Source organism: Miniopterus schreibersii, assembly GCF_964146895.1.
Source record: "Miniopterus schreibersii genome assembly, chromosome: 7".
NCBI lineage: Eukaryota > Metazoa > Chordata > Mammalia > Chiroptera > Miniopteridae > Miniopterus > Miniopterus schreibersii.
The window spans coordinates 44,020,888-44,045,899 of record NC_138108.1 but is presented as its reverse complement, the minus strand read 5'-3'; the positions used below and the strand labels follow the sequence as shown (position 1 = coordinate 44,045,899).

General features: G+C 44.0%; 1 protein-coding gene across 1 annotated transcript in view; it reads right to left on the bottom strand.

Annotated features, from left to right (window-relative positions):
- Positions 1-15,479: 15,479 nt before the first annotated feature.
- LRP2 (LDL receptor related protein 2) overlaps positions 15,480-25,012 on the bottom strand; it is a gene marked incomplete at its 5' end in the record, with an annotated part of 182,270 nt that continues 172,737 nt past the window's right edge. The window contains 7 exons of the mRNA XM_081141970.1: positions 15,480-17,071; positions 17,254-17,325; positions 20,019-20,126; positions 21,869-21,970; positions 23,256-23,385; positions 23,869-23,986; positions 24,504-24,571. Coding sequence (XP_080998096.1) covers positions 16,904-17,071; positions 17,254-17,325; positions 20,019-20,126; positions 21,869-21,970; positions 23,256-23,385; positions 23,869-23,986; positions 24,504-24,571 — 766 coding nt within the window. The 3' untranslated portion in view covers positions 15,480-16,903. The remainder of the gene's footprint in view (positions 17,072-17,253; positions 17,326-20,018; positions 20,127-21,868; positions 21,971-23,255; positions 23,386-23,868; positions 23,987-24,503; positions 24,572-25,012) is intronic.

The following is a 25,012-nucleotide window of genomic DNA, read 5'->3' as shown; positions in this document are numbered from 1 at the left end:
GTCTTGGTTTAAATTTTAAACTAACAACATATAGAGCAAGGTTGATGATGGTTATGTGTACTTGCAACTGCTCAGAGGACTGGTAAAATTTTGCCATGACTGCTGCGAAGCTCACTCTCGTGTAGCCACAGACACTCTGGAGAGGGTGGCCAGGAGATCAAGGTTATCTGAAGACCAGGTTAGCTGCAATAGAGCTGAAGACACTATAGTCATTTTCTTGAAGGAAGAGCCTGATGGGAGACAGGGCAGCCCACTGGAAGGGGTCTCCCTGTGAAACAGGAATTCAACTCATTCCAGGTGGCATAGAATGGTAGAGCAAAAGTCCTGGGTGGCAGTTACATAGAGTTCAAGTTTAGCACCATTTAATAGGATTCTTTTGCCAGTAAGAGCCTGACTCAATGACAAGCACAGCTGGTGGGTGAGCACAGGAAGGACAGCCCTTGGGGTGAAGATGCTGGGAAGGGACTCAAGCAATATGAGGTCGGGGTGGCTGATTTGAGTGACATTTGAAGATTCTTACAAACCTAAGATTCTATGTTTGGGGCAGCAGGCTCTCCTGAAATATGGCACATACTAGTATAGGTAGATTTCCAGTCTCTAAAGACTGAGGAAGAAATAAGCCTGAGGTCCCACACTTCATTCTCTCAAGGCCTGAAATTTTATTTCCTCAAGCCTTGAAAGCTTTTAGCCTGTGACAAGGAGAAAGGAGAGAATGAATGCTCCAGGGGGAGCTAGTAGACATCAAGATGAACTTTAGCTAAACTCAGTCTGTGACCTGAGTTAGCCCCAGGGTCAGCAGAGGGAAGGGGAGGCTGGAAGGATTCTTCAAGCTTCCAGGGATCCTGCAACCCTCGTGTCCTTGGCCAGTTTAGCTGTGTTCGTGCAGTTATCCATAACATGTGCTTACTTTTTTTTAATGATTATGGTTTAAATAGATAAAACTATGCAAAGGGTAAGCAGTGAAAACCTAGTTTCCTCTGATCCCTAGCTCGGAGCTCCTGTGTGTCCTTCCTGAGATGTTAGCTAGGTGTTGATGCATAGATGTCCTCCTTGCATCTGTTTTCACACAAATGGAAGCAGTGACAGATGCCACACACTTTTCTCTGCTTTTCTCTATAACATGTTCAAATTTAGTGAACAAAAGAGTAGAAACCTTTAAAACAAATGTTCGCCGTTTGCTTTTTAAATCTGGCCCAGCCTTGGGCAATAGACAGCTATGAGTCCATCATTTCCTTCTTCAGTGCCTGATTTAAACCAACATACAAAGTCATTCAATCATGGTGCTGCTGTTCTTTCATTAAACCCACGTTACCGTTTGTATTCCCTGTACCCTGGATCCCTCTCTAACTTAGTGCAGCAATGGTCCTTACCCTGGGTAAAATGATAAAGATGATTGTGTTGATTCTAAGGAGTTATTAAGAGTGTAATGCTAGCCCAGCCAGCATGTCTCAGTGGTTGAGCATCAACCTACGCACCAGGAGGTCACAGGTCAATTCCTGGTTAGGGCGCATGCTCAGGTTGCTGGCTCAATCCCCATGGTGGGGGGTGGGGGGGAGGCAGCAGATCAATGATTCTCTCTCATTATTGATGTTTCTATCTCTCTCTCCTCCTTCCTCTCTCTGAAGTCAATAAAAGCTTTTTTTTAAAGAGTGTAATGCTATTTATCAACACAACAGTTACAAGTGCAATCATCAAAGCATTGACATATGGTTGTGAAAATAAGTTGCACTTCCATGAGAGATTAGTTAACCATTTTTAGGAAACCACTTAGAAAACATTATGTTCTCTTTTGGGGATGTTTAATTCCTGACTAATGTTTGATTCACCGAGGGTCCATTACATGCCATCAACAGCCAAGGGCTTCTAGAAGTTAGACACTGACCGAAACATTCCTTTTCTTTATTTCTTAAACCTGTCCTTTCTGTTTTTGGAGATGAATACCCAGAGATCCGCTTACTTGACTACTGGTTAAGAGTAGCAAGTGAGGCATTAACAAAGTTGCCCTGTTTGATTCTAACAATTAAACCTCTCAGACAATTCCCCAGTAAGTAAACCACTGCCCTGCTGTGGGGAAATGGGGTCACAGTGTTGATTATTACTTTGAAATGACAGAAAGGAGTTGTTATGGGGTGATTGCATGTCCCCACCCCACCCCCTGCAAACAAAAAAGATATGTTGGAGTCCTAACCCCCAGTACCTCAGAATTTTATCTTAATTGGAGACAGGGTCCTGATAGAGGTACTCAAAGTGGGGTCATTAGGGAAGGCCCTAATCCAATATGACTGTTGTCCTTATAGAAATAGAAATTTGGACACAGAGACAAACTCTCATAGATAGAAGATGATATGAATGTGAAGAAATGCAGGGAGAAGACAACTATCTGCAAGCCGGGGAGAGAAGCCTGGAGTGGATTCTCCCTCAAAGCCTTTGGGAAGAGCAGGCCCTGCCAACACCTTGATTTCTGCCTTCTCGCCTCCAGAACAGGAAGACAATACATTTCTGTTTTTAAGCCACCCAGCCTGTGGTACTTTATTACAGTTATGTGATGGTATTAATGTGGCACTGGTTTGGCCGAATTGTGGAGTAAAAGCAATCCTTAGGGGCTCATCTAGTTCACCTTCTTGTCTCTAAGCACCTTTCCCAGATGACTACCTGTTAAAAATTGTGATAAATCTGTCCAGAGTTGCTTCATGAGTGGTTAAGAACAAAGACTCTTGGATCGAGCTGCTGGTGTCAAAAACCATCCCTTCTCTTAGGATTGGCTTTGCCATTGGCAGGTTACTTAATTTCTGTAAACTTTAGTTTCCTCATCTGTAGGCTGAGGATAACAAGAGTGTCTTCCTTAGATAGTTATAAGAATTAAATTAGTGAATTCATGTCAAAGCTTAGCATAGTGCTCAATAAATGTTACCTATCGCTATTTTCGTATTGTTGGCATCTTTTAAAATGAGCTTAGGTTCCTGGCAGAACTTAGCCGTAGGTCAGCCCTGTCTTGGCCCGGCGTTTGGATGGACTGGCCTAGGACAAGAGCAACATTTGTTCTTCTTAATTTTCTAAGTTTAGTAAGAACTAAGTTTCTAAGTTTACTAAGTGATAAGAAGGGATTGGACCTGCAAGAGGGCACTCAGTGATGAAAAGGAGAACATCACTGGTCGCCATTCCCTCAGCACCTACTCTGTGGAGAGACCTACCTGAGGTGTTGTCACTACAGGGGGCCGAGTCTGAAGGGGGAAGACTGGCCTGACAGGGCCTTCACTTGCTTGGAAGGTGTTAGAATCGAGAGTGGCAGAGTTGCAAGGCCCTTCAGATGGTTGACCCATTTTCTCATTTGAAAGAAAAGGGAACAGAGGCCCTGAAAGGTGGGGAGACTTGAACAAGATTATCTGTCAGGTTACAACAGAGCAAGGAAATAGGCTTCCCCTGTTATGAGAAGATAAGAGAGTTCTGTTATGTAGTAGGAAGACTGACCCCAGAAAGTGACTAAATACAAATCTAAGAGCCAAACATCATCATCCCTGAAGAGCTGCAGAAATAATGGTGGTGATGATGATATTACCAAATGCTGAGCAACTGCCACATGTATGGCACTGTGTGAATTGTTTGCATATATGATCGCCTCATTTAATTCTCACACAACAACCTTGCAAAGTGGGTACAAGAAGACCAGAGCTCAGTAGGGCACTCAGCTTACCCAGGGCCTAGAGCTGGGGGTAGCGGTGAGGGCCACCATGCCTACTTTGGACAGCTTCTTAGAGGCAGCCATCAGCCACAGACGCTGCTAAGGGCAACAGATGCTTGCTGTGAGTATTTATTTTTAGAACACCCAAGTCTCAGCAATGAGAAGTTATATATTTTATCAGTGAAGTAGATTCGTTTGGCCTTCCATAGAGTTTTGAACTATGAAAACTATCGTTATCAAAAGGAACCATCACAATCATCTTGGTGTAAGAACGGATTCGCATACAAAATTTTTGGTGACATGTGGGTCTGGCATTGTTTGCTTTTGTGCTACTGTAAACTTGCTGAAATCTTTATTTTTCATCAAGGTAATGACAGCAATATTTCCTCTTGTACTATTCTAGTAAGGTGCAATGAAATGCTGTAGAAACCACAGGAAATACTGTGGTTGGGTGTTGAACTTGGGCCATCACATGGACTTGAACACTGCAGAATAAATAAAAGGGGTAACATAATGAGAGGTCCTGGGGATGACAAAAGAAACATCGCTTGGAGGACTTGACTTATGGCTCTTAATTACAAATGTCTCCATTTAAACTCCAACTAAGAGCAAACCAAGGGCACTGCACTTGGGACACCCCCTCAGCTCCCAGAAGCAGTGTGCTGGCAGGAAGGAGCATGGGAGGGTGCTTGCATGTGTAAGTACTGGCCTGTTTCCTAACAACACTGTATTCTGCTCTAAGTTAGGTGACAAGCGTTTCCTCAGCACCTCCTGTTTTCAGAGCCAAGCTGAGGGCTGGCAGAATGTCCTGCTGCGAGATTGCTTAAGACCTCCCTCCACATCCCATCCCGAGGTGGTTAAAGTAGCAACTGCTCTTCAATTTCAGCAGGAAGTGAAGTAAGGCCACCTGTATTTCTGTAAGTTGCCAAGGAAGCTTGCAACAGGTACATTACGAACCCAAAATAAGTTAATGCAGAAAGTGTGAATGAATAATAGTAGATGTACCACTTATTGAACACTTTTTACGTGAATGTGCTCCGTAATGTATTATGGGATATTATTTTCTCAATCTTTTGGTAGGTGCTATTATGATGCCTCACTTTACAGAAGAGAAAACTAGGGATTTGGGAGAGGTTGAGTGTCACGCCCAAAGACACACACACACACACACACACACACACACACACACACACCCCTGACTGACCTGGAACTCAGTCCTGGTGCATCAGACACTGGTGGGCGCCCTGCTGCCCCTTCCCCACACACAAGGCAAGTTTTCAAAGTGGTCTATTCATGTGTTCTGATTTGCTCCCCTTTCTTTTAAGTAGTTAAGGCTCCAGTAAGAGAAGTGAGTCAGTAAAATATTTTCACATTTAACTCTATCACCTAGGCTACCACCAATTCCTCTTTTTCTCCCTCTTTAGTAAAAACAGAGGGCAGAAGAGTATTTTCCAATCCACCTGAACTCTTCTGTGACAGAAAGTTGCCCCAAATAAAAACAAGAGAAAAGTAGAATCTAAAAACGTTTGAAACTTGTTAGGAAAATATTTTGATGTTACATTGGAGTGAGTCACTAGGAAAAATCTATTCATGACTGTCACCATTGGAGGGCCTGTGCTGGCAACTCCAGGGCAGCCCATTAGCAGGTGGATCACCTCATTTGACCGCAGACAGCACAGGCTTGAAAGCTCAGCTCTTTCTCTTAATTGTCAAAAAGCAAATGGCCACATCTCAGCTGGAAATGGTTGTGCGAGCTATTCCAGGGTCAAGTTTTAGAGAGATTTACTGTTTAAAATCAATGAGGCCAGCACAAAATCCCACAAAAAAACCCACAAACCTTTATAATATTTTTATAGACAGAAATAGCATATTCATGAAGCCAGCCTGTGTTATTCTGTGTCAAAAGAATTGGATCTAGGAAGTTATTTCAAATTTTGGTTGAGGAACAGGCAAGAGGCAAAGGGCTGATGCATCTCATCCTCACAGTAACCCAGAATACATTTATTCCTGCTGCCATGGGGAAAATGCCACTATCAAAAAGATTGTGTTTAGTGCAAGGTAACACTGTCTGCTAGTGGCTAAATTAGGGTTGAGCGCTAGTATCTTTAATTCCCACATCCAGCCTCTCTCCACTATATAGACATGGTCTCCTTATAGTGACACTCAGTGAGTAAAGAGGCCATGGGCATTGTGTTGGCTTTTACTCCCAGTGGTCTGGGGGCAGGACACCGAGGCTTCCAGGAGACTAGACAAGCCACATCCCGAATCTGGCTCCCTTCCTACTTCTATTACTTCCCCCAACATCCCTGGCCCCAAGGAACAAGTGAAATTAAGTGAGATTCCCGCTCCTTACTCCTGCACCTGTGCTCAGTTTGGGTCAGAATTAAAGCATGCAAGCCCAGTGCTGCCACTTGGACACAAGGGGGCGCCTGATGCTCACAAAATCCTTGGGATTCCCAGTAAGGGTCCTGCAGTTCTGGCCTATCTCATTGGGAAGGAACATCATCTGTCCCTCTACCTCTAAGAAGTAGCACTTCTGGATCAGAATCCACCATGTTTTGCAAAAAACTCGTTTCTTTGTTTAATAGCTTTTCCTAGTGGAGAATTCTTCCTTTTAGACCATCTAAATCCAACATGGCTCTAGTTCACCATCAAAGAACAGGTCCCCGCTGTCTCATGAAAAACCATCCCCAGCCCCACCACTGCTAGTACCTAGGATAACCCAGTATAACATAGATCACAAACAACCAATGATAAATGTATTTTTTTAAATATATCTTTATTGATTTCAGAGAGAGAAAGGGAGAGAGAGAGACAGAGAGAGAGAGAGAGAGAGAGAGAGAAACATCAATAATGAGAGAGTCATTGATCAGCTGCCTCCTGCACGGCCCCCACTGGGGATTGAGCCCACAACCCGGGCATGTGCCCTGACAGGGAATCGAACCTGGATCCTAGGTGGATGCTTAACCACTGAGCCATGCCCCGCCAGGCGATAAATGTAATTTTTTTAAAAGGTGATCAGAAATACTCCAAGGCACTAAAGGCAAATAACCCCCATCTCCAAAGTTTTGCCCATCTCCTGCCCCCACAGCTCACTGTGCTCAGATGTCTTCTGGAGAAAGGAGCGTGGATGGGTGAAGCCAGCCACTTGGAGAAGCTGTTGTTCATTCTACTTGGGGAAGCCGAGGGAGCCGCAGAAAGAAGGGGAGTGGCAGGGTGTTCCCATCTTGCAAAGCTTCATGCAGAGGCCCCAGGTGCCCCCTACATGCTGAGGCCATTCAAAGCTGGGCTCTTGGCAACACCCTTTGAAATCACCGAGTGCTGGCAGCACAGGTTTGACATGAATATGCAAATAAGAGAACTCCAGTCTCCCACTTCATGCTTTTGGATCTTTTTAAAAATTCAGCCACTAACCATGACTAACAAAAAATAGAGGAGAAAGAAAAAGTGGTCTGACCTTCACTTAGTTTCTCCCACTGACCTTCTTGTGCTGGAGCCAAAGCACTTTTCAGAAGAGAGAGAAAGAGGGCTGGGGTCTCAAGGAGGAGCTGGGGCCACTAAGTGCTGAAGACATTTCCACCTCCTCTCGAACAAAAGCTTCGGGGTGGATAAATGGGCACCACTCAGATCTGTCAATCAACCGCCGTTGCTCCATTTTCATTGCCACTAAGATGTATAAAAAGCTCAAGTTCGCTACAAAGCCCCCATCGGCGTATTCAGGGAAACCATGGGGAGGCTTAATGAGTAATGTCTGTAAACTTGCCAGGCCGCTAATTGTGCGTATCGTTTCCTTACAGCCTCTCCATCCTGTCACTCTGGTCCCAGTAATCACTTTGGCTGCCATACTCCTTCCTTTGTTTGCCTGCGCCCCGGAGATGGGCCTGGAGGGAGGCACCTCGGAGGCAGGCACGTCTCTATAACAAGATGTGACAATGAGTTTGGAGAATGCGCTGGCTAAACATAATTATAAAAAGGAACTTTGCATCATTACCCATTGCTTTTCCAAGGCGTGGACGAGCGTAAGGCTCCCTGTCCCTACCACTCTGAGGACGGGGGCAGGCGCCCAGCAGGTACCGATGGACCAACCCAAGCTGCCCATGGAGCAAGGGACAAATTTAAATAAAGCCTGAACTGACTGTCAAACCAAATCTAATACAAACAGCTGAATGGTGAAGAAACAACAACAACAACAAACACTGTTTAGAAGATGAATTACACCCGTATTCAAAATTCCTGGCACCCTTTGAGAGGAATCCACATTTTGGACATGTCTTTGCCCTGATATTGGTGAGCAACGGATTTCAAGCTTTTGCCACAAGGATGCAGTCATGGATGTGGGGCGGGAGACGGGGCAAAGACTATATTTTATCTGCTAGAGCAGAGCCGGGAAGAGGTGGCCTTACTGTCAGATGGAGCATGACGACAATACCAACAGGAATAAAATAGAAGCCCTCCCGGGCCCTGCCACTCACACCCTTCCAACAACATTCTCCAGCTCCCAGCCCCTCGCTCTCCTCCTGGTTTTGATGCCTGACCTTGCCTTTGGTACGAAACAGACGCTATGCACCTGCTGGTTCTTAGGCACCACCCTTCCCAAAAACCTTCTCTGAGCCTTCAACACCTTTTAATGTTTCTCGCACTTTATCTCTTCTTTGAGATCGGGACAGGTATTAGGAGTCACATTTTTTAGATGGGAAAAGTGAACCCAGGGACCACAAATGACCTTCTGCGGGGCACACAGGATCACGGCAGCACTGGAGCTTTAAGATCTTCTGCCACCCCTGTAGGCCACAGCTAACTCTTGATTGAGGGACATATGCTTGGCCTGTGTCCTTTGTCTCTCCCTGAAGGTCAATTGAGTCGCCACAGGGCCTTAGAGCCTCCACTGGGCAGTGGACACAAGTGGCTTTTTTCTGACAATTCTCCTTGATGGGGTGGGGGCAAAGGTGTGGGCAGGGTCGAAATCCCTTGTTAATTTTAGGTTTAGGGCACACGTTTTAACTTCTCTTATGCAATTTTCCCACTCAGCCTCCATTATTGGGATTAATCAGGACATGCAGGCATGCTTCGTAAAGATAATTTAATTTTTTATAGCCTGTAAAAGGGAACGGCAATGCTCTAGAGACACACACTGTCCACACAGCGTGTGGGGAGCTCTGCTGCATCGGGTGAACCCCCCCAATGTCCCATTTCTTTTTTTTCTGATCCTTTGGCAACAATTCCTAGCATTCTTACTAAAGGCAGAAGAGGGGAAGGAGGCAGTGGGAAGTGATCTGGCTGCCCTTCGGGTGAAACTCTGTCAAATTAGTTTGCTGCGGCTGACAAAGGGCATCAGGAGCCAACTGGACACAGTTCTGCTTTATGTAACCTGTTGGTCCATTAACATTTTCACCCCTCGACCTACTCCTCATTCTCTTCTTTTCTCTTCCTCGTTAGAGGGGAGGTGGGAGGAGACACCAAGCTGAAATCCATGGGTAAATCCCCACATTTCAAAAGCAGTGTATTCCAGAGGCCTCTTTATCAGAGTAGTTCCATTTCTGATAGGAGCCCAGTCTGCACTCAAGCTGGGTGGGTGAGGCTCTGGGTCCTTCAGGCAGCCGGGAGACTGCAGGGACCCATGGCCTCTCTCCAGCACCCTCACCCCTTCAGGTGACCAGATCAGTCCTCCAGTGCTGAAGAGTGATCTGCCCGTCATCCCCCCTTCCCAGCCCTGACAGGCCCCAGTACCCGTGTCCCAGTGGAGAGGTCCCCGCCCACCCGCATGATAAATCTTTGATGGGATACCTTAGAAAGGACTTCTTTCTCTGGGTTTCTTTAATACCCAAAGTGTTACGCATCTTTCCTTGGCCTTCTCTGCCCATTTCCCCAGGTGTGTGCCAGGGCCCTTTAGGAGCCCGGCTGGGAGAGAACATGAAAGCTGAGCCCGGCCGGGGATAGCTCAGAGGTTGAGCATCAACCTAGGATCTAGGTGATCAGGGTTGCAGGCTAGGCAGCTGATTAATGACTCTCTCATCATTGATGTTTCTATTTCTCTCTCTCCCTCTCCTTTCCTCTCTCTAAAATCAATAAAGATTTTTTTATTTTTATTTTTATTTTTAAAAAGAAAGCTCAGCTGGTCACTCTCAGGATATTCTTGCTGCTGGAACTCAGTGAGCCTCCAGACTAGCTGGTGTGTCCTCATTTGCTTTCCAAGTGAGTTCTCCTACTAGGACACTTTCTAGAATGTTAAGGAGCAGGTGTGTCTTTGGCATCTGGTTTGCACCCCTCCAATTTATCAAAGAATTCATTTCCTGCTGTGGGGCTGACTGTCAGGGCTGCCTTCACTCTCCTGGGGGCCTGCCAGGTCTTTATCATGCAAACAGAATTCCCCAATGCCCTCCTCCCCCCCAAAAAACAAGCCCTGATTTGTCTGGACAAATCCAGGACGGGGTACAGAATGGGCCTCATTCTGAGACCTATCCCATTAATCATATGTTTGGAACTGAAAATAAATTTCTCATGGAATCAATGTGTCAAATGGCAGTTCTGGTCCCTCTCCAGTGGCAAGAGCCCACTGAACCCAGTGTGGCTCAGCTGTACAGCTAAGTGTCGTCGGCTCTGTTCAGTGATTTGGCTACAGAAGCCACACAACCAAGAGGGAGGGGAATATAGAAAAAAGAAAAAAAAAGGAAACATCTTTCTCCCTTCCTGGGCTCAGGGCTGGTCCTGGGAAAGTTCCTAAAACAAACCAAGCACGTTGTGTGTTTGGCTTCGGGCCATCTCTCCTACGCACCCCTCCCCCAGGACCTAATGCCCCCCTCAAGCATTCCAAGACTCCCGCTGTTTGAAATCCCTCAGCCAGTCCCCCCACTCAGGCTGGCCTACTCCTGAGCAGGACCCAGGCACCGGCATTAGACCTGCTGCCCCATCCCACAGACGCCCTGCAGAGATCTGTCCTCTGGCTGAGCCGTAGAAGGCAGGCAGCCACATCAACTCACGATCAAGTGCGAGGGCTGACCGCTTCGGCCCTCCCAGGAGCGTGCCCGCGGACGTTCAGGTGGGTAGGGCTTCAGGCGGGGCTCCAGGCCCTGGGCTAAGTGGTTTACCTGCATCGCTTATTCAGCAGTACTTGTGCACCGGGATCAGTGAGCACTGGGGCTACAGCACAAATAAAAACAGTCACTGTCCTCATGGAGCTACGTTCTTGTGCATCACCTCATTCGTTTCCATCCTCGCCCAGAGGCCTGCTACTGTCCTGTCCCCATTTTACTCAGTGAAAAACCTGAGGTGCCTAGGGATTAAATAACACGACCCAAGAATATGCTGGTTAAGTAATGAAACTAGGATTCCAAGCCAGGCTCTCTGATGCCTGAGTCCATGTCTTCACCCCTGGGCTTGGTCAACTGGAAGCCAGAGCTCCCCAACTCCCGGCACCCACGGCAGATGGGATCAAAAACCTGGGTTCAATGGCCCCGGGCTGTAGTTCCCTTTCCTGTCTTCTGAACTCACTGACTCTCAAGAGACCCCACATTTTCTCCAAGTTGAGGGGAGGGTAGAGGAGGCAGGAAGGCTGGGAACTGTGGGTCATATGTGAACCAGGGCTGTCTTTCTGGCCGCAGCCTCCATGGATCTAATTAATGAGAGGTTTTCTCAAGCCTCGTTGAAGCCTCAAGAACCAGTCATTGTCAGACGAGTGAGTCCTTGTATAGATAGTTCCATCTTGAAATAAAACATTTAGAGTGATTAATTCATTTGAAAGCTATTACCTGAAATCGAAATAATTGGCGTATTTTATACCAAAAATTTTAAACTACATAAATTCTTTTTGCGACCCAGTATGAGACACACATGCACTAGTCACTGAGTTAAAGAAACAGCAGAGACACTTAAAGAGGAACCAAGACCAGTACTATGCACAGAACGTCGCATGCCGACTGCTTGGTGGACGTCAGCTCTGGGCTCAAAAGGCCAGACCCAGAGTGGCTTCGTGAGTGGCTCTCAGCAGTCCTGTTCTGTAGGATCGCTGGTAAGTTTTAGGGATTAAGTGACACGGGAGGTGGAGCTTGGCCATCTGCCTCCAGGTGGACTTTCAGCAGTGGCTCCTTTCCTCTCAGCAGCCTTTCTGGAATGGCGTGACGCTAACTCCTCAGGTGTCTTTTAAACAACATTTGACCATTGTATTCCATGAAAAGCCTTTATAAACCCCAGGAGTTCCCAGGAGCTCAGGAGAAAAAAGTCAAGATATGAATTTAAATGGTGCCTGTGGTGACGAGAATGGCATCACATGCACTACACCCTGAGCCCCGAGGAGAGCCGGGGAAACGTGTGCCCCTGACATCGTCACCTCTCTCTGCAGGCTCCAGGCTCATCGAGAGGATTTCATTCTTGCCTTAGCCTTAAAGTATTTTTTTACAGTCATGAGCCACATAACAATGTAGTCCTGGAAGATTATAATAAAGCTGAAAGTTTCCGATGGCCTGGTAACATCGTAGCCATCCTAACATCATAGCGCCACACATGACTCACGTGTTTGTGGTGACACTGCCACATTACTCACGTGTTTGTGGTGACACTGCCACATTACTCACGTGTTTGTGGTGACACTGGCGTAGACGAACCTACTGCACGCCAGTCACATAAAAGTAGCACATACAACTATGGACAGTACATAGTAGTTGTTAATAATAATAAATGGCTGCATTACTGGTTTATGTATTTACTATACTATAGTTTTTGTCATTATTTTGGAGTGTACTCTTTTTACTTATAAAAAAAAAAATTTGCTGTAAGTCCTCTGTGATACACCAGCAGCCACCATACATCTTCCCCGTGTCTCCTTATTGCATCATTTTCTCTTGTGCTTGATTTAATTTCGTGTTTGTACCGTAATATGCTGTGCAGGCTTGCAGCCCAGGAGCAACAGGCTACCCCATCTAGGTTTGTGTAAGTGCATTCTGTGATGTTCACACAATGATGAAATCGCCTGACAATGAATTTCTCAGAACATATCCCCGGTGTCAATCGTTGCATGACTGTATTTATTTACTTAGTTAATGTTTATTCAGCACCTGTTAAGTGGCAGGTGCAGTGTTAGGGGCCATGGATATAGGAGTGAAAGCTTACCACTGCCCCCGATATACCCACACAGTGAGATCCTGGGAGGACTATTATAATGTGTGACAAGACTTAGAATGGAGGTGGGACCTTGGAAGGTCTGCGAGAGTGACTAAAGAGAGACCTGCCCAGGAAATTACAAATAAACATTCGGGTAGGTTAGCCAACTGAGCTGTTTGTACCCTGCGTTTTGAAACAGAGCTCAGAAAAAAATCATCGGAGCTCCCTTTCACAATTTTCTGTTTTGTTTCCCAGGAACAAGCATCTTGCGTGATTGGGCACAACAGGAGGCAGACCACTAAGAATCAGCCTGTCCTGGCAGATTTATTTCTCCACAGAATAAACCAAGGCATTGGCTAGTTATATATTTAAATACTAACAACCCGTGCAAAGGAAAAGTTAGTGCTGGCGGCACAGCTAGCCGGGGCTGGCTTGGCCATTCATAGCTGGAGAAGCCAGCACCCAATTGGGGAAGGGGCCCCCAAAGCCAGTCTACACAAGGAGGTCCCTCACGTGACTGAAGTGCCCTCCTCCAAGGGCTTTTATTCCATTGTATTCGTGTTAACTGGATGCACGATAGTAATGCACGTGGGCCAGAATTAATTTCTCTGCTCTAAATAAAATACGACTCACTGAAGGCTTCCTTTGGACAGGACATTCTGATGGCAGTTAAGAAAGGCTAGTTACTCTTGCTAGTAAGAGCAGAGTAGAACAGGGACGGAGAGGGAGGGGGTCTGCGTGGGTGAGGGCGGGAGATTTCCTTGCCAACCTGTTAGAACTCAATGTGGCAGGGAGTGCACACCAGGGACTGGCCTAAGGTAGGGTCCTAGAGCCAACACCTAACAGCTGTGAGACCTTGTGCAAGTCATTTAACTTCCCTTACTTCAGTTTGCTCATACGTAAAATGGGGATGGTGATGATGATGATGATGATCTACTTCATGGGGTTGTTGGGACGATTAAATGAGTTAAAATACTTGCAAAGTGCTGAGAAGAGGTCTTGGCACATAAGAAACAGTGAATAAATACCTGCCATTATTATTGTTGTTGCTAGGCAGATAGGTCCCTAGGAAGCCACAGAATTAAAATGAGGAAATAAAGGGGAATCTTTCCTAGGTCACGATCTTGGGCTGAAACATGTCATGTTGTGTTTTATTTTATAATTTACAAAGAATCTTTCTATGTTATCTCTGTTTTTTAATCTGTAAAGTGGTAAAAATAGTACTTCCTATATGAGGCTCCTAGAAGGATTAAAGAGATACTTCGTGTAAAGAGCTCAGTAAATTTTAGCTATTACTGTTCAGTAGTATTCCCTGGTACCTAGTAGATGCTCACTCAATATTTATTGAGTGAATGAATAAATATTATCCTCATGAGAGCCCTATAGAGTTTATTATTGCCATTTTTTTAAGGTTAAAAAAAAAAGTTTAGAGAAGCTGGCAGTTTGCACAAGGTCAGCCAGCTAGTTAAGAGCCCTGACTCCAACTCTAGGTCACGTTCCAAGATCCAAAATTTGACTTGTAAACCCGGATTTGATGGCCATTTACTTAAGGTATTGACTTTGGTGGCTTTGCCCCCTAAACATCAGAGCCTAGACCCATGTGGAGAAGTAATCATAAGCAGCCTTCTAAGGGCATCTTGAAAAACAAAAACAAAATGAGGCTACAGATAACATGTATTTTACCCCAATTAAAAATAAATTCAAGTTTAACTTTCAAACAACGGAAAATTATGTTTGTCTGCAACTGAGTGCTGGTAGAACACAGTAAGTATGTGTGTGAGTGGGTGAGTGAATAGGAAAAAAAAGGTTATTAGGAAACCCTGGAAGCAGGTGACTAGTTGGTGTGACTGCTCTCTGTGGCCACATCGGCTGTGGCTGTGATTTTACAGTGTGCAGTAGAATACACGTCTGCTAGTAAAATTGCTCCTGCTTCGTGTGATGGAATGATAAGCAGCATCAGCTTTTCAGTCCCCTGGCAGAACTGGACAGCTGCTGTGGCTAAGGAGTTCCAGGCAGGGCACAGTCCTCACTGGGAGAGCCAACCAGGGGCCGGCCCGTGGCTCTCACACTCCAATCCCCAGCGCCAGAGGAAGAGACCACAGCAGCAGGCCTTCCGACTCCTTCCTGGGGTAGACCCTGAAATGAACTTAAGCAGGAAACTCTCATAAAAGAAATTCTCCAGAATAATAACAAAGCTGGGAGCTGCAACCATTTTCAAGCACAGGATCTCTCGGCTGCCTTTCACTCTCGGTATACAGTTTCTGACACGGCCCTCACACCCCAGAGTTAAGACATCAAAATACACCCCTGAAGCTGAATCCCAGTTCTGAGTCAAGCCTTCTCCAGCTGTGACCATTACCACAACCCTCTGCAGTGGGTAGAACCATTAGATCCAAAATGGGGACCCTGGTTTGGGGCCTAGGGTATAAGAAAAAGGCAATGGAACTTGACTTTGAAAGGCAAGACAGTTAAAGGGGCTGCCCACCAGAGAGTTCAGGTGGGAAGCTAGAGGAAGTCTCTCGTAAGTCGGTTTACTCTTCTTTCTGAGATCACCCTGCTGGGCCTGCTAGGGCTGAATGCTCTGGAAATCCTTCTGCCTCTGCTTGAACCCTTTCCTGGGTTCCCCAGCACTCAACGCCTCAAGCTCTCTGCACAGCAAAATCTATGCAAAATTCATGACCCAGGCTTAAGAAGTGCACAAAAGAAGTCTGATAAAATACACATTTATTAGAAATTTTTCAGCAGCATCATTTCCATTTGCTTTTCTAATCAAAATACATTTCAAAGTAATTACAATGAGCACTCAAAATGTGAGCAACAAATACTCTGAGAACTCAGGAATAAAATAATCAGTAGTACATGTTTCATTCATTCATCCATCCATTCATTCATTCATTCATTGTTTTTAAAATGTGCAATATATCAGCACAGAGGACCAGGAATGCTACTTATGAAAATTGAATATTCCTGCCATGGTACTGGCTGTAGAGACTATACCATTACTCAAGAGAAGAGCTGGACTCTACAGTTCACTGATATAAATGTATGATTTAGCCAAAGGACCTTAAAAAAAGGCTCAATAAGAACAGTTTCCCTTTCTATTCATGTTCAACTTAGGAAATAAATAGCTATTATAGTGATATTTTCGCACACAGAAACAAAAACATATTTGAGGCTCTGCTTAACCACTATTCATTTCTCACCGAGCTTTATGAAGACACAGATTTGGTTTTAATAACTCAGCTACTGAGCTCCAGTTTCCAGGGTAGCTGACCACCTGGGATGTGAGGCAAGGACGTGAATCGCCCAGTGGTCCATCAAGTGAAATAGGTCATTCAATTAGAAAAAACTCTTTACAAACTAACTTGTACTTAATGACGTGGGATTTTTTTTCACAGATATTACAAATAAAAATGTTGCCTTGGCAACTAGTGAGATACTCATGGAACAGTGTTCTGGTGAGACAATGCAAATACTCAGAAGGGTGAAACTGAATCGCGCTTTCCACCTTCTGCATCATCTGAGGTGTCTATAGTCAAATCCACCCAGCTGTCTGTACAACACACAGTGCCCTCTATCAATATACCTATTAATCAGGTTACCTGTGATATTGAACATTAATTAAGTGCTGATTTGTAAAAACAAACCCAAGAGTGGGACCTGGATTCCCTTCCTGGATAATTCTACAGGGAACACGAGTGGTGCCTCCTCTTTAGACCTGCTAAGGACCCCAAGTCAATTCCTTTCCCTGTTGGATCATTTATGGTGATGACCACCAACCAGTTCAGCAGGTAGTTTCATTAGCAAATTTAATGATGTGATCATCTTTCCCGAATTTACAAATGTACAATATATTTATAGCATTACCTTTAGATAGAGCTGTTCAGTGCAAAGATATACACATAGTACATTGTGATAATTATTTGTAAAAATATGAGATGGCATTAAGTAAAAAGAAAAAAGAAAAAAGACACACAAGCATAGTTTCCAGACACTTCCAACTACAGGTGAACAGGGGAAAAAATATACTTTTTTAATAAAGTACTGAGCGTTAACTTTTTTTCATCTGTTTGTAAAAAATACATGTGCAAAAGTGTGTTTCTGATTATTCCCTAAATAACTGTAGCACAGCTATATCTCGGAGTCTTCTTTAACAAGGGTTGCTGTGTCTTTAAAAGTGTCTTCTGTCGCAGAATAGGCAGGAGCTGGGGTCCTTTTCGTTTGAGCTTTAGTAGGGGGAGAAGGGGACGGGGGCAGAGGAGGAGCCCCAGCAGCACTTTCCTTTTGCTCACCCTCCATCTGAGACCACAAGGAAACATGAATTAGCCATTGATTCCCCCAACGTGACGGGAAACAGTTTTGTGTAAAGAAGACGAACCTTTGCCAGTTTGCTCAGAATATTCCGATTGTATGTCCAATTTAGCCAAGCAAGTTATTGCTAAGAAGGAATGCCAGTGCTAAGAAAAGTTGTTAAAAATTACCTCTGCGTAGATTGGGTTTTCGAAGTTGGTAGTTTGTTTCAGTTTTCGTTTGAAGATATTCCACTTTGTTGCCTAAATGAAAAAGGAGAATCAGAAAACTGGCCGGGCCTGGCTCAGCGGTTGAGCATCAGCCTAGGATCCAGAAGATCGTGGTTCGATTGCCCGTCAGGACACATGCCTGAGTTGTGGGTTCAATCCCCAGTAGGGGGCATGCAAGAGGCAGCTGATCAATGCCTCTCTCATCACTGATGTTTCTATCTCTCTCTCCCTCTCCCTTCTCTCTCTGAAACCAATAAAGACATATTTAAAGTTAAAAAAAGAAAACGTTCAGAGATTTTTTATGGGCTCCCCTGCCCCCCCCCATCTAGGTTTTAAAATTTTTTCTTACTGAAGGAAAAAGCAATTTGGGAGCTAGGACCATGTGACCTGGCCCATGTGGTAAATTGTTCAATTCTTCTTCTGATGGTCCCTGAACAGTAACTAAAACTCTCTGAGCTCTTTTCACTGAATAATTTAAAAATACTTCTTTGGTGTGAAATGTGTAGCTCATAGAATCTGTATCCATTAATATCTAGAAGCTTTGACAGAGACAGGCAAGAGGTTTCTTCGGGGGCTGCCTGAAATTTTAAAGAAAAAGCCAGATTGTAACTCTCATTTCGTAAAGTGACATCTTGATCCTTGGTCAACTCAAGCATATCCCATCTTCCCTCACCATTTCCGCCTATAATCATAGTAATAACAGTGATAACAAACACAACTAACATTTCCTGAGAGCTTGCTATGAGTCAGGGACTATTCTAAGAGTTTTACAAGTTTCTATTTAATTTTCCCAATAATTCATGAGCCAGGTGCTCTTACTACCTTCATTTTACAGATGGGAAAACAGAGTCACAGGAAGATCATATGACTAAATTGTAGGTAGAAGAGTCCTATATGACTGTAGGACTCAGAAGGCCATAAACAAAAGACCCCAGAGAGAAATCATCCTAGGCTATGACAGGTGGTCCGTCTTGCTGAAAAGTTGCTGGTGGTGGCAATGCTGGCATAGCTCTGGCTGCCAGGTGAAAAGGGACAGGGAACAATAGATGGGAAATAGTCAGCCTTCTCTATTGGGTAGCTTTTATGGGGTACCTCTTGCTTTGTGAAAATAAGTGGGGAGCACATGACTACAGGAGAAGAGACCATTCCTGTTAATACACATTTAAGTGTGCACCTACTTTACACACGGTTACCACCAAGGGGAAGATGAAGACAATCGTGTCAGTGACCAACCTCTGGAAGCTTATACTTAAATGGGAAAGGCAAAAACTCTTAAAAGTCATTGCTTCAGTATGGAATGGCTACTTGGAACTAAGCCATTACTAACCAAAGAAATGATGACGATTTTCATTTTTATCTACTTGGGAAATGCAATGCACGTCAGCATGACTTTTAGAAAATGACAGAACTGAGTTACAGGAATTCATGTTCCTAACTTTGAGTCCTTTGAGCAGATTTACTGATGAAAGATACATTTCTGAGTGTCTTTGGCACATTTATGTCAACCTAGGGTGATCCTAACCAAGTGCCCCTACTACTTTTATTTTGACCTGAGCAAATGGAACAGAAACCAATGTCTGAACTTGAAAATCCAAAATGACTTCCAAGTTAACTCTGCAAATGCCAGTTCTGTTTATAGATCAGGTAGTTTGAGAAATAAGGGTTTTATAAAGTGGTAAGATTTCTAACTACCCTTAGACTTGTGTTTCTTTGTATCATTTCACAGAAGACATAGAACCTTAGAACTGAGACATCCCAGATCCTATTGTTCTCAACTGGGAAGTGGGGATGGGGGTACCTGGGATCACAGTGCATTGGGGACACAGTTAGTGGACAGGGGCCAGGAATTCTAAAATGTCCTGGAATGCCAAGAATAGTTTTATACCGCAAAGAACCATCCCAACCAATATGCCAACAGTGCCCTCAAGGAGAAGCATTAAGGACTCTAGTGCCCAGAGGAAAAAGAGTTTGCCCAGAATCAAGCAGCTAGATCTTACATACCTTCTTATGTGTCCATTAAAACTAGTGATATATTATCCGTCAATACAAAGTTTTACATAAATTTATTTATTGAATTTCTCTCTGCAGACCAAATAATCTAAAAATTTTGAGGGACCTGTAGGAGTGGTAGAGAAGCTCTATCTAGTGTGGGGTTATTTTTTTTAATCTCCAGGATTAAACACTGTGCCTGGCACACTGAGGGCAATAATGTTGGTTGAACAGTGAGATGCATGGACAGATAGATGAGGAGGGTATGAATTAGTGCCATCTAGTGGTGAAGATAGGTGACAGCAGTAGAACTAAGGATGGCAAACATCATTAAGGGAACAAAGATGTACACTGTGGAAAAACTGCATTACACAGGAAAGGAAAGGGTCTTCTATGTGTATGTATCCTTGACACAGTGAGTCCTTTATTCACATTAAGTCATTTTCTCAAATTAAATGCCTCTGGTCTGAAGATGCTGGATCCAAAACCTGTTGCCCTTCTCTGCATGATCTCCCAGGTCACAAGGAGCATCATTCCCATCTCAGTGTTAGGATGTAGATTTATTTGGTGGGGAAAATTTCAACTTAGGATTTTTTAAACATTATCTTTCCTCACTGTCTACACATCTTGGGATCTGTGAGTCCACTGAGGTCTCCTTAGTTTGCCTAAGATAAATAAACCCAGCAATTCCAAAGTCCTCTCCAAATTCCCTATCATTTCAGGGGGTAGCCCATTACCTGAGTTCCATCAGCACTTGCAGAAGCTGACTTTGTGTCTGGAGCTACCTCAGCAGGGTTCACGGGACTTTCATAGTTCTTGTTATCTACATTTTCAGATGCAGTCACCTGTGTAAATATTAGAGGCCATTATCCAGTGTTGAAAGAATTTTTGCTGTAACAGTTCTTATCAAGTCTTTGGTTCTGTTTTTCCCACAGACTTGTTCAGGCACCAGTTTCATTATATGAAACTCAGGGCCCAGGAACAGAAACTATTCCCAATCTCCCCCAAATCAGGAGCACCAGCTACTGAGTCGTCCATCTCATGCCTTAGTCCTGGGAAGCAAGTACATCCACCACTGGTCACACTTTCACTTAGTAACAACAGTTTCTATTATCTTCTCTATGCCCCCTTATTCCCAATGTTGACCATAATTTTGGGTAAAAGATATTCTGGTTGTACACAACCAGCCAAAATCCTAGGAGAACAGCATAAATTATTCCCCAACTCATTGGTGAACTAAGAATCTTACCTTCGGATATTTAGAATAAAATTAATAATTTCAGAGGACTGCTTAACAGGGCTTAAATTTATATAAAGTTTTTTTGACTACAGTTTACATTCGATATTATTCTATATTAGTTTCAGATGTACAGCATAGTGGTTATAAGGTCATGTACTTTACACAGTAGTCCCCAATGTTTCAAGTACCCACCTGGCCCCATACATAGTTATTATATTATTGGCTACCTTCCCTATGCTGTAATTAACATCTGTGGCTATTCTGTAACTACCAGGGGTTGAATTTTTTAAATGAGGCATAATGGAATTAACACTCCTCTAGACATTCCTTTTTAAACTCAAATTACCATGGATATATAATCAATAAACTACAGGATAGAAATTCACTCCTTTTCCTATATTTTTATATTCACTGCTTCGTTTCTTCTCAAACTTGGGTATGTGTTTGTAAACATGGCCTCATTTTATTTCAAGTGAAAATGCCAAATTAAATGTCATATCTATGTTATCATGTGACTAATTTGCTATCTGGATATCAAAGGATTAGGTGAAATGCTTTCAAGATTCAAATATTTCTGATCTTAAGAAAGCTATTCATAAAATAAACATTTCTATCTTGTACCGATACCTTGAGAGTACAAAAGAAGTTCAGGAGCTAACAATAAAACTGTTTTTCTCTGAGGCCGTAGTGGCTTTGACAAAGGAAGTATAGGCTAACCGTTGACAGGCACTGGAAGTGGTGTTGGGCTATTGACCTTGACCTAATGGAAAGTGTTTCCCTCCACATCTCCCTGCTCCTCTGCAAGATAAGGGTGTAGTGGGGCTTTACCAAAAGAAATTTAGATATCTGCCTCTCAACGCTGGAGATGTTTTTACTTTTCAGAAAAGTATGAGAACGGCAAACATAGAGAGGTCACCTCAAATCACACATTTGGGTACAGCCAGCCCCCCAAATCTCTGCATGATGACCTGGCAATCATTCGTTCATTCATTTCACTAATATTTACAGGGAGCAGCATGAGTCGGGCACTATGTTTGCCAAACCTCTGAATGGACGCAGAAGGGGTCCTCTTACTTAGAATGACCACTCAGAATGAAAAGGTTCTTGGTCAGCACCCCCAAAACGGTTGTCAAACCTCAACAACTGTGCAACAAAACAGGATTCTGATTACATTCAGGTCTCATGTCCTTGGGTCAGTCTTGTTACTGCAGAAAGTGAAGCTGAGGATTGGACCACGTGCTTCCTTCCATGTGAGGGAAGGTTAGAGCCCTAAGAGGGCTTCATAATTTCATAGAACAAGATCCAGCAGTAGTGGCACCTGAGAGAAAGGCCTGTGCAACTTCTCACCTGGCTTTGCTGAGCCTCTTTGACAGCACTGTCCCTGGTTGCATACATTGGGTTTTCAAAGACTATGGGCTGCTTCCCCATCTCCATGGTAAAGTGATCACTCTGATAAAGGAAAGAAAGATCATACCGCACTGAGCAGGCTCACACAGAGGAAGGTGCTCTCCTCCTGCCTAGATGCATGCTAGGTGCTATGTCAAATGTACGCCCCCCCCAAAATGGCAAACACAAATAAATAAATCAACCCAGCAGAGACACAGGACCTCCACATGGCAAACCATTGTGTAAAGCAGCGATTTTCAACCTTTTTCATCTCATGGCACACATAAACTAATTACTAAAATTCTGTGGGACACTGAAAAATACATTTTTTGTGGATCTGACAAAAAAAATAGTATGATTTTGATTCATTCACACTAAACAGCTATTGTGTTGGCTGTTGTCATTTTTTTATTTTACAATCTAAGGTAAAAGAGGTCAGTGCCCCTGACTAAATAGTCAGGTGGTGCATGTTTTAAAAATTCTTTGCAGCAGTGGAAAAATCACTGATATAAAGCAACATAATGCACTAATCAATCAGCTCAAGAAAATGGAAACACTCTTCCTATATCTATAGCACCTTAACACTTGGGGATTGGGTTTGAACAACAGAGAAAAAGGTGGGTGGTGGGAAAAGAGCAAAGAAGAGAGGAGGGAGGGGGAAAGAAGAATATTGTGCTTTCAGGCAGGGCAAAAATGAAAGCTTGGGGGGAAAGGCAGATATTGAAAATAATTTTCCTATAGTGATTATCCTGTACTAGTCCATTCATGAAATAGCCTTTTGGTCCTCACAGGAGGCATTATTGTACCCATTTTACAGATGAGGGCAGTGAGGGTCAGAGAGATCAATCTCCATGCCTATTGTTACATATTTAGAAGGTGGTAGAGTTGTTATTTGAACCAAACACTGACTCTAAAACCACTGTTTATTCCATCACTATACATTAGTGGGGAAATAAACAACACTAGAGAGCATACAGTTCTCTACTCCTTCCTTTCAAGATACAAAAGGTCATCAAATTAAAAGTTCTCAAAATAAAAGTTCTCTTTTATCATCTCTCCCTCTCCTCCCAAAAATCATAAGACTGTTTAAGGTTTCAGTTAAACTTAAGACTGTTAGGATTCCAATTCAATCGTGTGGCATAGAGCAAGGGTAAGTTTCAATTGTATTACTATTTTTAGATACATTTCTGCAGCACACCTAATGTTTCCTAACTTTGTGCAGTGAAGAGTTTATTCTGGGAGGCATACCGTCTTTTTTGTCCAAGGTTAATTTTATTCTTTATAAAAAGTGTTTCTTTCATAAAACAGTAAAAATGACAACCTTCAGTCTTTGTGAAACCACACTCACCATCACCATTGCTCTGTCAATAGCAGACTCGGGCCCAAAACCAGCCACTCCAATATCCATGTTAACATCAGCCCCTGATCTGAAGGTCACCCCATTTCCAGTGTCAGAGGATTTGACAAGACTGCTTAAGCTGAAAAGAAGTCATCGAAACAGTGTTGCTGTTTTTTGTAACCACCTTCTGCAATAGTAATACCCTTTCCTCCACACTGAGAAGTCTTACTGAAAGAAAATGCCGGGTTCCCACTCAGAATTTACACGTCAAATATGCTAGTGAGTTCCCTTAGCTGCCTGGAAGTGTTGAAGCTTGGATCTAAGAGAGGGCCAGCCTGACGCTCACGGGAGTAGAGCCTGGCCCATCACACGGCCTGTTCTCCAGCCCGTTTAACCTGAGAGCCCACCAGTAGGCACAGCCACTTGGATGATAAAACGTGATTCGCATTCAGGCTTCAAAGAAGCACTTAATTACGAAGTTGTGATGTGAAATGACTGCTTTAAGTTCACTACTTTCTGTTTCTGCTTTTTTAACTTAAAAAACAAAAAACTAAGTTCGTTGTTTTCACATGGTCACATCGCACAGGCTTCTAAAATCAGTGTTCCACGTAACAAAACTGACCTTGGCAGCTTGGGCAGAGAGGGCAGAAGGGAGCCAGTTTTCCTGTAGTGGAAAAATCCTAACGTTGCCAGAGCTCCAATTATGATGATCAGGATGACTGTCAACAGCACGGCCATGGCTGCCATCGAGGAGGGAAGAAGAGACGAACATATTGAGAAGAGCCAGTGTTTTGTGTGTTGGGTGTTTTTGTTGTTGTTTTGGAGACGAGGTCTTACTATGTTGCCCAGGCTGGAGGGCAGCGGCTATTCACAGGCGCTATCCCACTACTGATCAGCACGGGAGTTTTGACCTGCTCCATTTCTGACCTGGGCCGGTTCACCCCTCCTTAGGCAACCGGGTGGTCCCCCACTGCCAGGAGGTCACCAATGTTGATGCCAAACTTAGTGCGGACACCCAATCGGCATAGCAAACAACAGCCCAGAACTCCTGGACTCCAGCGATCCTCCAGCCTCAGCCTCCCGAGTAGCTGGGACCACAGGCACGAGCCACCGCACCCGGGGAGAGGAGCCAGTCTTAGCTCTAGTAGCTGGGGACTGGAACCGTTCATTCTTCAAAGACTGGGTCACAGAATATAAACAGCACTCGATTTAGGAACTGTGAAGTACATCCAGATGACTCATATTCTTAAAACTTACTTGTTCCTGGAGGAATGCCTTTCGAAAGCCCTATTTCACAGTAATTTCCCATGTAGCCACTGGGACACCTGAAAGTAAAAGAAGAATTGTTCACAAAGTGTTGCCTTCTTAGGCATCTATTGTAATTTTATAAGCACATCTTGAGGTAGAAGTGTGGCTGAGTAAATTATGTGTTGAACAGACAATGTATCCTGCATGACTTTTGTTTACTCTGCGCAGAGGTGAGGAGCAGAATGAACACTAATCCGACTTTGGAAATTCACTTTCAACGGAATAGCTGTGGCACCTGCAAGGTCAACCTCATCAAATAAACCTACTGGTGTCTTCTCTAATCCACGGAATTTTTTTTCTTTAAGAGTAAAAATGGAAACCATGATTGCACTCTTTCCTTTGATGTGCTTTCATTAAATATTCTTTAAAGACCTCTATCATGTTCTGTGTTAGAGCTTTCTCAGTAATTCTCTCCTTCCCAAGTCCTGAGCTCAGTCTCTGCTCATCGTGTGCCTTGT